The sequence below is a fragment of the Dendropsophus ebraccatus genome, chromosome 3, assembly GCF_027789765.1.
Source record: "Dendropsophus ebraccatus isolate aDenEbr1 chromosome 3, aDenEbr1.pat, whole genome shotgun sequence".
Classification (NCBI taxonomy): Eukaryota; Metazoa; Chordata; class Amphibia; order Anura; family Hylidae; genus Dendropsophus; species Dendropsophus ebraccatus.
In genome coordinates, this window is record NC_091456.1 from 50,959,494 (window position 1) to 50,972,512 (window position 13,019).

The 13,019-nt window shown below is 43.3% G+C and overlaps 1 protein-coding gene across 1 annotated transcript in view; it reads left to right on the plus strand.

Annotated features, from left to right (window-relative positions):
• The first annotated feature begins 1,603 nt into the window (after positions 1–1,603).
• Positions 1,604–13,019, plus strand: part of HSD17B3 (hydroxysteroid 17-beta dehydrogenase 3) — a 45,058-nt gene continuing 33,642 nt past the window's right edge. Inside the window, exon 1 of the mRNA XM_069963478.1 lies at positions 1,604–1,925. Within this exon, the coding sequence (XP_069819579.1) occupies positions 1,772–1,925 (154 nt within the window). The 5' untranslated portion in view covers positions 1,604–1,771. The remainder of the gene's footprint in view (positions 1,926–13,019) is intronic.

Here is a 13,019-nt window from a genome sequence, read left to right on the forward strand (position 1 = left end):
GTAGATTCTGTAGAGAGAGTTGTTGCATGGGCCAGATTGAATAAAAAAGTCAACAACAAAAAAATGACACTGGATATAACTGCACTATTATCATTTGTACAGTCTGCAGAGCCTGTGTAGAGCTGGTATAGTCTTGGTATAGTATAGAATTTTTTCAATAACAGTATGGTGGTAATTGCAGTGGTCATAGTGTGATATTATTTGTCCCATGTATACTGGTATTATTGGTGACCATTTATTTGCAACAAATGTATACATTTATTTTAATGCATTTGTTCATTTATTTATTACTGTTCTGGTATGGGTAGGAGTAGTACTATATGTAACCACAAAAAAATAAAATAAAGGTTGATAAAAATGGAATATTTACTTGCATGTATGTTTTCAGCTGTATGTTTTTTTTTTTAAATTGAAAAGCAAATATTAATATGTTCACATAAACTAAAAAATGATATACTTGTGGAGTCCTTGTCTTATCACTTGACTGTAATATACAGTGGTACCTTGGTTTAAGAGTAACTTGGATTAAGAGCATTTTGCAAGAAGAGCTCACAGTTTTTCAAAATTGTAACTTGGTTTAAGAGCATTGCTTTGGTTTAAGAGCTACTTGTACTGGGTGGGAGGGTCAGTGGAGGAGGGGTATGGCCTGCACAGGTTGGTCTACAGCAATGTACTCTGACCCAGGAAGTCTCCCTCACCTTTTAAATCTTAGCAGATCCACTTCAGGCTGGGGCTTGCATCAGGGGACAGGGCTGTGGAAGTAATCTTTTTATAGCTGTAACCCCTCTCTCCCCGGACAGAGTGCTGCATGTATGTGCCCACATCTACCCTGCTCATTCCTTCTTGCTCCCTGTTTTCTCTGTCAGCCCTAGTGTTTTCCATCCTCTCCATTCCTGCTATAATGTGCCTGCACTCACACTCAGCTATACACACAGCTACTCTGTGTCTGCACTTACACTCACCTCTTCACACTGCTGTATAGAGAAGTTTATGTCACTGTCCTCCTGCATGGCTCTGTGATTCTCACTTCCTTATTGGTCCATGATGAACACATCCCCTTCCCCACTGTTATGTGACTGCACAGACCACTGATGGGAGCCCTGCTTCTTTATTCTAGCCTATTGTACTACACTACTGCATTATGGGGGATCTGCAGTCCCATCCTGTATCTACAAACTGTTGTTGTTTTCCAGGTTTGTGCACTTACTATACATTATACACCACATGCTGATTGCTGTACTGTGCAGTAACTTATAATATGACATATTCAGCTGTTTCTCATTGTTTGTTTCATCTGTTCTACGTGTTATTCAGAATAAAAAAATGGTCTGCATTTCAACACTTTCTTATTGGAAAATTTGCTTTGGTTTAAGAGTGGATTTGTATTACAAGCACGGCCCCAGAACCAATTATGCTTGTAATCCAAGGCACCACTGTATATCATTTTGTATTTTTTCTTATATGATTCCATTGAGCAAACCAACTTTTGTATTTTCTATACATATAGATGTAGCAACAGCATGCAATTCAAATCAAATATTTGCATGGCATGCCCTTATGGGGAGTCATCCAGTTGATAAGAAAACTGAAAAAAGGAGGAGAGAAGGAGTAACCATATAAACCATGACTGTTGGAATAGATGTGATTTCAGACCGACTGTTGGAATAGATGTGATTTCAGACCTCTCCCTAGCAGTTATTCTCTAGCAAGTAACTAAGGAGCAAGTAAGAGAGTGAGCCAGTGCACTACATTTATCCAGGAATCTGCTGGCATGGAGCTGCTCGTTCAGCAATTTTTTACTTTGTTGGGACTTATTTTCTGTCTTCATCTTATACTGAAATTTTTGGGATTTTCAAAGTACCTGTTTCCACGACTTTGGGGAGTATTGCCACCATCTTTTTTTCAAACACTAGGAGAATGGGCAGGTAATATTTACTTCTGAATTACTAGTATATGCAATGTATGTAATGTTTGTCTAGTATAGCCATAGATAAAGGAATACCAAGAAAGTGTCTGTTTTTGTATACTTTGGCTGGTATATATCAGTACATAAAAAAGTGTGTGTATATATATATATATATATATATATATATAATATATAATTTATTATTATTATTATTTTTTTTATTTATTTATTTAACAACAGGCATTTATATATAAAGTCACACTTAAGGAATGTTTACACAAATAAAAAAAAGTGTTAATGTGCAAAAGAAACCTCCTAGACAGCTTGCAAATCAGCAGGGTTTTTACATGTGGTTTGTAAAGTACAGCCCCAGATACCTACCCTCGCCTGCCGCTCCCAGTCCCGAAGCCAGTCCTGCAGCGGAGAAATCACCGCCTGGCGGTCTGCATGCTCCTTGTGTAAATGAGAAGAGATGAGTCCGACATCCATAGGAAATCACTGCTCAAGGGTTGATGTACTGACAAGTATTTACTACTAACATGAAGGGAATATGTCATGAAAAAAAAACTCTCAGAATCACTTGTATAAGTTAAAGTTAAACAAAGTTATTAGTACATAAAATGATAGAGGTCAGATTTGAAAAATAGGCCTTGCGTGACCAGGCTCCGTGCTGCTCACCTCTGTCATTCCTAGTGTGAACATGGGTGGATTCTGTCCTGGCCTAATTGATTACATTTTGGTTAACACCTGTGCATTTTCTGAAGTGAATTCTACCAGCACCTTAATAGTTAACTCCTCACCTTGCTGGTGACTGACAGCCTTATCCTTCTGTCTTATGCTGGGTTTACACGTAGCGATAATTGGCCCGATCATACGATTAACGATTTTGAAGTAACAATTTTTTCTAATAACGATCAGCGTTTAGACTGAACGATATATCGTACCGAAAAATGTTTTGCAATCGCTTAAGTCTATCTCACACATTGGTTAAATTAGTGAACGACTTATTACACGGAACGATCTGCGAATTTTTTGCGAACGACCAATGACGATTTGAGAACATGTTCAAAAATCAAAATGAACGATTTCTCGCTTGTCGTTTGATCGTTCGCTGCGTTTACACGTACGATTATCGTTCGAATTCGATCGTTATCGTGCAAATTCGGACGATAATCGCTCACTGTAAACCCAGCATAATGCTGGATTTACACAGAACGATAATTCGCCAAATCGAACAATTAACGATTTTGAAGCAAAGATTTGGTTTTTATAACGATCAGCGTTTATAAGGAGAAAAATCGTTATTGTGATCTTTTTAAGATCAATTAAGCCCATCTTTCACATAGTGTGAATCTTTGAAAGACTGTTTACACAAAGTGATCTGCGAACTTTTAGCGAACGACGATTTAAGAACATGTTCGAAGTTCAAAATGAACGATTTTTCGCTCATCGCTTGATCGTTAACTGTGTTTACACAGAACAATTATCACTCAAATGCGACCGTTATAGCGAAAATTCAAACGATAATCGTTCCGTGTAAACCCAGCATTAGGGTCCATTTACACAGATTATCTGACAGATAATCTGCCAAAGGTTTGAAAAGAGGAAAAATCTCAGTCTTTCCTTTATGACCTGATCTCTGTTTATAGTCTGTTTCTGGCTTTGGCTTCAAATCTTTGGCAGATAATCTGTCAGATAATCTTTCTGTGTAAATGGACCCTAAGGATACAAACACACACACCGTATACGCAGCAGATTTGATGGCGCAGATTTGATGCTGTGTTCAATTATTTAGATCTAATCTGCTGCGTATAGCAGCAGAAAATATGCTGCATATACGGTGTGTGTGTTTGTACCCTAATGGTGCATTTACACAGACAGATTTATCTGACAGATTTTTTAAGCCAAAGCCAGGAATGAATTTGAAAAGAGGAGAAATCTCAGTCTTTCCTTTATTACCTGTTACCTGTTTATAGTCTGTTCCTGGCTTTGGCTTCAAAGATCTATCAGATAAATCTCTCTGTGTAAACGCACCATTAGTTCTTGCTTATCTGCCCCAATTACCTCTAAAGGGTGGGTCGGCATGCATCTCTGCCCCTGCCATAGACACCATTCTATGGCTGGGCCAATTTCGTCGTCTGACTGGTGTCTATGGCAGGGGTGGAGATGCGCGCCGCCACCGCTGCGGGCGAGTACGAGCGACGAAATCTGACGGAACTTATCCAGGCGGATTCCGTAGTGTGAACCCACCCTAAGACCAGGACTTTGTTTCATTTAAAACTCAGTCACCCACTATGCCTGATGCCTACTATAGTGTATACTTAGTGTACCTATGCACGCTTCCTACCCTGTGATAGCTATCCTCATTTATTGGTTTCCTGACTGGCTTGTGTCCCTGACTACGTTTTGTCTCCTGACTTTTAGTCTGTATTTTGTCCTCTGGTTTTTTGACTCTGGTTTGCCTCATTGTTTATTGCCTAGCAACTTTTGTACTAGTATCTGCCTCTTCTGGTTTGACCCTAGCTTGCTGACCACCCACTATTGTGTATATTTGTCCTTGTATTTGTCACAAGTTTGTCTCGTATTTGTCTTGTGCCCTGTTCTACCTGTATTAGCGTAGGAGGTTGCTCTAAGTTGTCCCGTGTTGCCTAGGACACGTTAAGGCAAGTAGGCAGGGACAGCATCAGGACTGCACTTGTCTCTGTGTCACCTGTGTGAACCCTGACCTGTCCTGACATTATAGCAGGCCCTTACCCTTCTCAGTAACTCAGTGGCTTCGCTATGAATACTGATCTGTCGGTTACTTACCGCCTGGGTGACATAGCAAACAGGTTTGAAGGTATAGCTGGCCTCACAGACCAAAAATCTTGATGTCTAGATTCTATTCTATAACCATTCAGCCTACTGACACAGCTACTGCTCCAGCCGCCTTCACCACACCTGGTTTCTCTATTTCTTCTGTTCAGCAAAGACCACACATGCATCCCGAACATTTCTGCACCTTTTGCAAATCCTGTCGCCTGTCTTATAAATTTAACCATTTCCTGAGACCAAGAAAGTCATAGGGGGAGATTTATCAAAGGGTGTAAAATTTAGAGTGGTGCAAACTGGCCACAGCAACCAATCACAGCTCAGCTTCCAGCTCTGGTGACATGAAAGCTGAGCTGTGATTGGTTGCTGTGGCCAGTTTGCACCAGTCTAAATTTTACACCCTTTGATAAATCTCCCCTATAGTCTCTCTCCCTAAGGTTTCCCCACAGGATTGGGCACTATCATTCCTGCCAAAGTCTCCTGAGTTTTTATCCAGTGGACAGTTTTTTTTTTTTTTTTTATCTAAGATGATCCAAACCCTGTATCACTGACAGAAGCACATATCTGAGTACTGGCAGTGGTGCATGATTACTAGATGGGCTGACCAACCCCTTAAGGTGTTATTCAGACAGGGCTTGTCAGATGCTGTTAAAGTGACTGTACCATCAGGCCTGGGCTGAAGCACTGGAGGCGGGCCAACCCACCCCCAGTTGGAGGAAACCCCTGTCCCCCTATGACACTGCTCCATTAGCAGCAATGGAGCCCTATCGTAGAGGGGTGGGTGTTTCCTCCCACTGGGGGTGGGTTGGCCCGCCTCCAGTGCTTTAGCCCGAGTTTGGTGGTACATTCCCTTTAAGGATGCTCTGGTCAGCCATCCAACCCCAGACTCTCTTAATAACTTTATGGCCCTTGCTGTGAGTGTGGACAGAAGACTTAGAGAGATGTAGAGAAAAGCAAGGGGTCCCTCTTACTCAGTTTAGGCTAGGTTTTACCTCTAAACCATCTCCTGTCGTTTTAAAAAAATCTGTCTCTTCTACTCCCCCACCACCAAGAACCGATGCAGCTTGGATCAATCAGTGCTGCCAGGAGGAAATTCATTATGTTTCTATTGTGGGAAGCTGGGCCATTTTCTTTGGACCTACCCTGTTAAAGCCAAAGCCAATACGGGAAAACTTTAGTACCTTCAGTGAAAACTTCAGTCAATAAGGTGCTGTTTCCTATAACTATGTGTAATGGTACAAGAAGTTTTGCCTATCAAGCTATGATAGACTCTGGGTCAGCTGTTAACTTTATTAACGCTGTTATTACTCGGCCTTGGGAATAGAGTTTATTCCTCTGTTTTATGCTGCGCTTACACGGAACGATTATCGTGCGAATTTGCACGATAACGATCGAATACGAACGATAATCGTAGGTGTAAACACAGTGAACTATCAAGCAACAAGTGAGAAATCGTTCATTTTGATCTTACAACATGTTCTAAAATCGTCGTTGGTCAGTCGCAAAAAATTCGCAGATCGTTCCGTGTAAACAGTCGTTCACCGATTTTACCTATGTGCGAGATGGGCTTAAGCAATTGCAAAATGTTTGCAAAACGATTTTTCTGTACAATATATCGTTCCGTCTAAACGCTGATTGTTCTAAAGAAAACTTTGTTCTTTCGATAACGTTAATTGTACGATCGGGCAAATCCTCTCTCCGTGTAAACGCAGCATTATTCCTCTGTGTTAAATCCTGGACTGCTGAGATCACTCTCTCTGTAGGGTGCCTTCATTATGAGAAAATGTAATTTTTTGTTATGGAGAGATTAACTTCTGATGTTGTTTTTGGTTTACCGTAGCTCTGTCTCCATTATCCGGTCCTTAATTGGGAAACCTCTGGGTTACTTAAGTGGGGTTCTCAACTTGCTGCAGTCCAGTCTCTTAAATGTACCATTGGCTCTGAATCTATTTCAGAATTTATGGCTGACTTCCAAGATGTTTTTGACGAGGTCATTACTTATACCCTTCCTGCTCACAACTGTATAACTGTGCCATTGACTTCGTTCTGGCAGCAAAGTTCCCTAAAGGAAGAATTTTTTATTTATCTGTTAGTGAACGAAAGTCTATGTAAGTTATATCCAGGAAAGTCTGGGGAAAGGTCATGTACGGCCATCAGTGGCCCCTATGAGGGCAGGGTCCTTATTTGTTAATAGAAAGGGTGGGGGTCTGAGACCAAACACTCACTACTGTGAGCTCAATAAAATTACTGTTAAAGATTAGAGATAAGCGAACCAGGTTCGGGTTTGAGTCGATCCAAACCCGAACGTTCTGTATTTGATTAGCTGGGGCTGCTGAACTTGGATAAAGCTCTAAGGTTTTCTGGAAAACATGGATACAGCCAATGACTATATCCATGATTTCCACATAGCCTTAGGGCTAATCAAATACCGAAAGTTCGGGTTCGGATCGACTCGAGCATACTCGAGGTTCGCTCATCTCTATTAAAGATCAACATCTGTTCCCTCTGATTCCGGATTTATTTAACCAGGTTGTAGGTGCCTGTTGAGTTTCAAAAATAGATCTCTGCAGGGCCTACAACCTAATCTGGATCATAGAGGGTGTTGAATGAAAGATGGCCTTTAATACCCCTGAAAGGCACTTTGAGTACTTAATTATACCCTTTGGCCTAAGTAGTGCCCTTGCTGTCTTCCAATGGTTTTTCAATGACATATTCTGTGATTTTCTGGGTAGATTTCTGGTTGTGTACCTAGATGACATCTTTGTCTATTCCCCAGATTGGAAATCTCATCAGGAACATGTAAGGAAAGTGCGTTTTCAGTTTATGAAACAACCTTTTATGTGCTAAGTTGACTAAATGGCTGTTTGATGTTCAGGAGGTCGAATTTCTTGGTTACATCTTAAACCCTGATTCTATTGCAATCTACCCCTAAAAAGTTGCTGTCAATGGTTCTGTAATTGCCAAATCCCTTACTGTTCTTGGTAAAAAGGGGCAGATTCCACCTCTTGGACATCAGAGGCAGAGCAGGCATTTGTTTCTTTAAAAAATTGCTTTTCTTCTGCACCAGTTCTGGCTCATCCGGATAATAAAAAACTGGTTATTGTTGAGGTTGATGCCTCCGACACTGGGGTTAGGGACCCTTTACTTCGTCTTATAGCCTTTTTCTCCAGGAAGTTCTCCAGCTTTATAACTAGTGATGAGCGAGTACTAAAATGCTTGGGTGCTCGTTACTCGTTACAGCATGGCAGTGAGAACACATGGAACCATTCAAACACCGGTAGCATATGGACCACCCAAAAACTTAGCCTGACACCACTGACTCAGACCAAGATGGACGATACAATCATCCAATAAAAATAGCCGGATTATGGCTAGATTTAGCCTCACACCCTCATGCAGTTGTGCGTGAGAGGCATATCATTGGAGGTAGGGACGAAGAATAACAATACAGTTTCTTAAGAGGCCCGGAATTTGAATGACTACACTTTCAATCCTTTAAGGAGTCTCTAAGAGAGGGCAAGTGCGGTAGCCTGTCTATTAAAAAGACCTGGTCAATCCTGCCTTCAAAAAGGATACAACATCCAAGGAAGGTAGACGGTACTAGTGAAAACCCTGGTCAATCCTGCCTTCAAAAAGGCTACAACAACATCCAAGGAAGGTAGAAGGTACAAGTGAAAGGCCTGGTCAATCCTGCCTTCAAAACGGTTACAACATCCAAGGAAGGTAGAAGGTACTGGTGAAAGGACGGCAGAAGACACCCATAAGATGACATCCACAATTGGGATAACATTCCCTGCATCATGTGACTCACCTCTTCTCCCCCCACTGCTGTTTTGAGTTTGAATTTGACTGTAGCAGTTGGGGTAACATTCCCTGCATCATGTCAGAGTTAGCATATGAAGCACCCCAAAATTTAGCCTGACACGGCATGGAGTTGAGAATACAGGGAACCATTAAAACAGAGTTAGCATATGAAGCACCCCAAAATTTAGCCTGACACAGCATGGCGTTGAGAACACAGGGAACCATTAAAACACAGGCAGCATATGAACCACCCAAACACTTTGTCTGACACAACATGGCGTTGAGGACACAGAGAACCATTAAAACAGAGGTAGCATATGAACAACCCCGAAATTTACCCTGACACAGCATGGCAGTGAGGACACAGAGAACCATTAAAAGTGAGGTAGCAAGTGAGCCTCCCAAAAATTAGGCCTGACACAGCACGGCGGTGAGAAAACAGGGAACCATTAAAACAGAGTTAGCATGTGAAGCACCCCTAAATTTAGCCTGCCACAGCATTCCCTGCATCATGTCACTCACCACTTCTCCCCCCACCGCTGTTTTGAGTTTGAATTTTACTTTGAATTTGACTGTAGCAGTTGGGGTAACTTTCCCTGGTTGACTTGCGGAAATGCGCACAGATGTGGTGCACCTTGGTGAGCAAGTCAGCCAAATTGGGGTAGGTTTTAAGGAAGCGCACCAACACTAGGTTGAAGACGTGGGCCAGGCATGGTACATGTGTAAGGCTGCCGAGTTGCAGAGCCGCCATCAGGTTCCGCCCGTTGTCACACGCAACCAAGCTCACTGCTAATTACACAGGGTAATACAATACAGTCTTCTTAAGAGGTCCCCGAATTTTATTAAAAAGAACTGGTCATAGTCAATCCTGCCTTCAAAACGGCTACAACATCCAAGGAAGGTAGAAGGTACTGGTGAAAGGACGGCAGAGGACACCCGTAACATGGCATGGTACATGTGTGAGGCTGCCGAGTTGCAGGGCCGCCACCAGGTTCCGCCCGTTGTCACACGCAACCAAGCTCACTGCTAATTACACAGGGTAATTAGCAGTGAGCTTGGATATGGCTGCAATAAGAAATAAAGAAATAATAAAATTAATAAACTTAAGTCTGTCAGCGCTGTCAGTTGACAGGTGGGTGCACTTATTAGTGACTGATGATGCCCCAAGCTGCACTAAAGACCCGCTATGACAACACGCTAGGGGCAGGGCAGCCCAGCACCTCCAAGTCAAACTCAAAATCGAATCAGCGGTGGGGAGAAGTGGTGAGTCTCATCCAAGCTCAATGCTAACTGCCTTGTGAAAAATTATGGCATATACTATATAGCTGCAGTTACCCACAGATTGCATACATGTGACAACCTGCAGAAACTTGTGTGACCAGTATATTTTCTTATTTCTTCAATTATGACTGCAGTCACATACAAGCTCACTGCAAATTGCCCTGTGAAAGATGGTGGCATATACTATAAATGAGTAATAATATAATAGTACTGAGGACTTCTTAGAGGTCTGTATGCAACACCTGCTGTCCCCTTTCTGCCAGCAGCCAATCACCACAGTGTGCTGCTAAAATCTTGGTAGCTGCACTGAATGTCCCAGCCAGCAGTCTGAAGTCTGACTTTGAGTTTGACTTTAAGCATAGTGGAGGTGAAGGGGTGGGTGTAGGGCGGGAGGCGCTCATGCCTGGGGCCTGGCTGGGGGGACAGAGCCAGCATGTGACACAGGGGAAGGAGCACTAACTAAGTGAATGGCCTTGGTTCCACTGAGTGGGGTGTTTAGCACTCATATGCCTACGCATGCTGGTAGTGGTTAGCCTGGTAGTGGTAGCTCCCCTGCTAATCCTGGCATGGCACAGGTTGCACACTACAGTCCGTCGGTCATCCGCAGTTTCTTAAAAGAACCTCCAGACTTTCGAAAATCTAGGCCTGGCCACGGGAGTTTGACTCTGTGAAACAGTTGCTGATCTACTTGCTCTGGCCCTGCTTCTCCCTGTGCCCACCCCTCTTCCTCTTCCAACATGTCCTGTGGCTGAACTTGACTCTCCCTCAGAAGCACTGACACTAGGCTTATCCACCCAGCTAGGGTCATTCACCTTGTCCTCCTCCACCAGCTCTTCCTCCAAATCTGAATCCCTCCTTTCCCTGGTGGTCACAGGCTGTGTGGAAGGAGGCTGAGCTTCTGGGGCAAGGGTTCCACTCCCTTGGCTAGCGTGGGTGGACTGCATGGAAGACTGGGTGGTGGATAAGTTACTGGACACATTATCCGCTATGCACGTCAGCAACTGTTCACACTGCTGCGGTTTCAATAGTGGTGTACCCTGTGGCCTCGTAACTTGTGAGAAAAATGTTGGCGGTGTGCCACTGCTCCCTCCTCAACGGGTGCTGCTGTGTCACCCTGCCCTGAATCACGGCCTCTGCCCACTGCATCGCTTGGAACCCTACGCCCAAGGGCTGTTTGGTTGTTTCACTAGTATTCCCTGCCTACTGGAACGCTAATTCCCTCCCTAACGCTCTCCCTGACCAGCAGCAGCTCTGTCCCTAATCTCTTCCAGCAAACGTCTAGCGAGCACTGGCGGCCGCGATTTTTTATATGGCAGGGTCATCTGATCTGGCCAACCAATTGCTGCTATCGACATGTATGGGTCCCACGTCATCGCAGGATGTACCAAAAGTCTCCTGCATGTTCATTGGTTGAGAAATTGCGCCCAAACTTACAGGAAACGGATGATGAGATTTTATCGAGTATCACGAGATGCTCGTCCGAGTAACTAGTACCATCGAGTACCCTACTACTAGATTGAGTACCAAGCTCCGACGAGCATGCTCGCTTATTACTATTTATACCTAAAAATTCTTGGTTACCAATATCATAGCTTCAAAGTGGGAATGGAGAAACTTCCTGGAGGGGGCTAAACATAAGGTGACAGTTAGAGATGAGCGAACCTCGAGCATGATCGAGTTGATCTGAACCCGAACTTTCGGCATTTGATAAGCGGTGGCTGCTGAAGTTGGATAAAGCCCTAAGGCTATGTGGAAAACATGGATATAGTCATTGGCTGTATCCATGTTTTCCAGACAACCTTAGAGCTTTATCCAAGTTCAGCAGCCCCAGCTAATCAAATACCAAACGTTCGGGTTTGGATCGACTCAAACCCGAATCCGGTTCGCTCATCTCTAGTGACAGTCTTTACTGATCATAAAAACTTGTATCTAGATAACTCCTTAAAAGACTTAATCCCCGGCAAGAGAGGTGGGCCTTGTTTTATACTAGATCTGATTTTGTTGTCTCCTATCGCCCTGGTGTTAAAAATGTCAAGGCAGATGCCTTATCCCATACTTTCAGTGTCCAAGATCCCCCTAATGAGGAACCAGAGAATATTCTCGCCCCAGGTATAGTAGCTGCTACTCTTACATCGGTTCCCTTTAATTGTCAAGGCTGTAACTGTAACTGCTAAACTTCTAAGCCCTATAACAATATAAAAAGTAAAAGGATCTTTACCAAACAATGCTTACATAAAGTAGATATATTGTAAATGTAAATTACAACATTATTTCATGTTGCTTGAGTATCTTAGAAGTTAGAAGTATAAAAAAAGTTTAATGAAATTTTAGTTATGAAATTAGGGATGGTTCGAACCCTCCGAGGTTCGGGTTCGGCTGAACCCGAACGCTCGGCATCGGATTCCCGCTGTCTGCCCGCTCCGTGCAGCGGGTGGATACAGCGGGAGGACCGCCTGGAAAACTGGGATACAGCCTATGGCTTTGGCTGTATCCCAGTTTTCCAGGCGTTCCTCCGCTGGATCCGCCCCCCGGTGCACGGAGCGGGCAGACAGCGGTAATCCCTGCAGAGGGTTCAGGTTCGTACGAACCCCGTCCGAACCAGGTTCGGACCATCCCTATTTGAAATATTGACAAATACAATGTATTGATAATTATTTACTACTAACATAAAATACATTTGTCATTAAAAAACAACTCTCAGAATCATTTGTATAAGTTAAAGTTTTACAAAGTTATTAGTACATTAGTACATAGTACATAGTTCTCGGTTTTCTGCTGCTGACATTCTCAGCTGACAGGCTGCTCAGCCAATCACTGGCCGCAGGGGTCCTGGCCTGTGATTGGCTGAGGGGCCTGTTAGTTCTGATGGGCCACTCTGAAGCTGCAGACCAGGAACATGGATAGGTAATGTAAAAACAGTTTAGGCAAAGGCTGCATGGACATTGCAAATGATGTCTGTGTAGCCCTTGCTAAACAATTGTCGGGCCGTGTAATAGGCCCAGTAAACGAACGCAGATCTAGCAGTAGAGCACTTGTGTACAGTATTGATCAGACCACTATAGGCCCATGTAATAGCACCCTAAGTTCTTGTCTGTCTGTCCCAATCACCTCTGAGACTGGGACTTGATGCCTGCTATAGCGTATTCTCAGCATGCCTATACGTGCATCCTACCCTGTGATTAGCTATCCTGATTTATTGGTTTCTTGACTTTGGCCT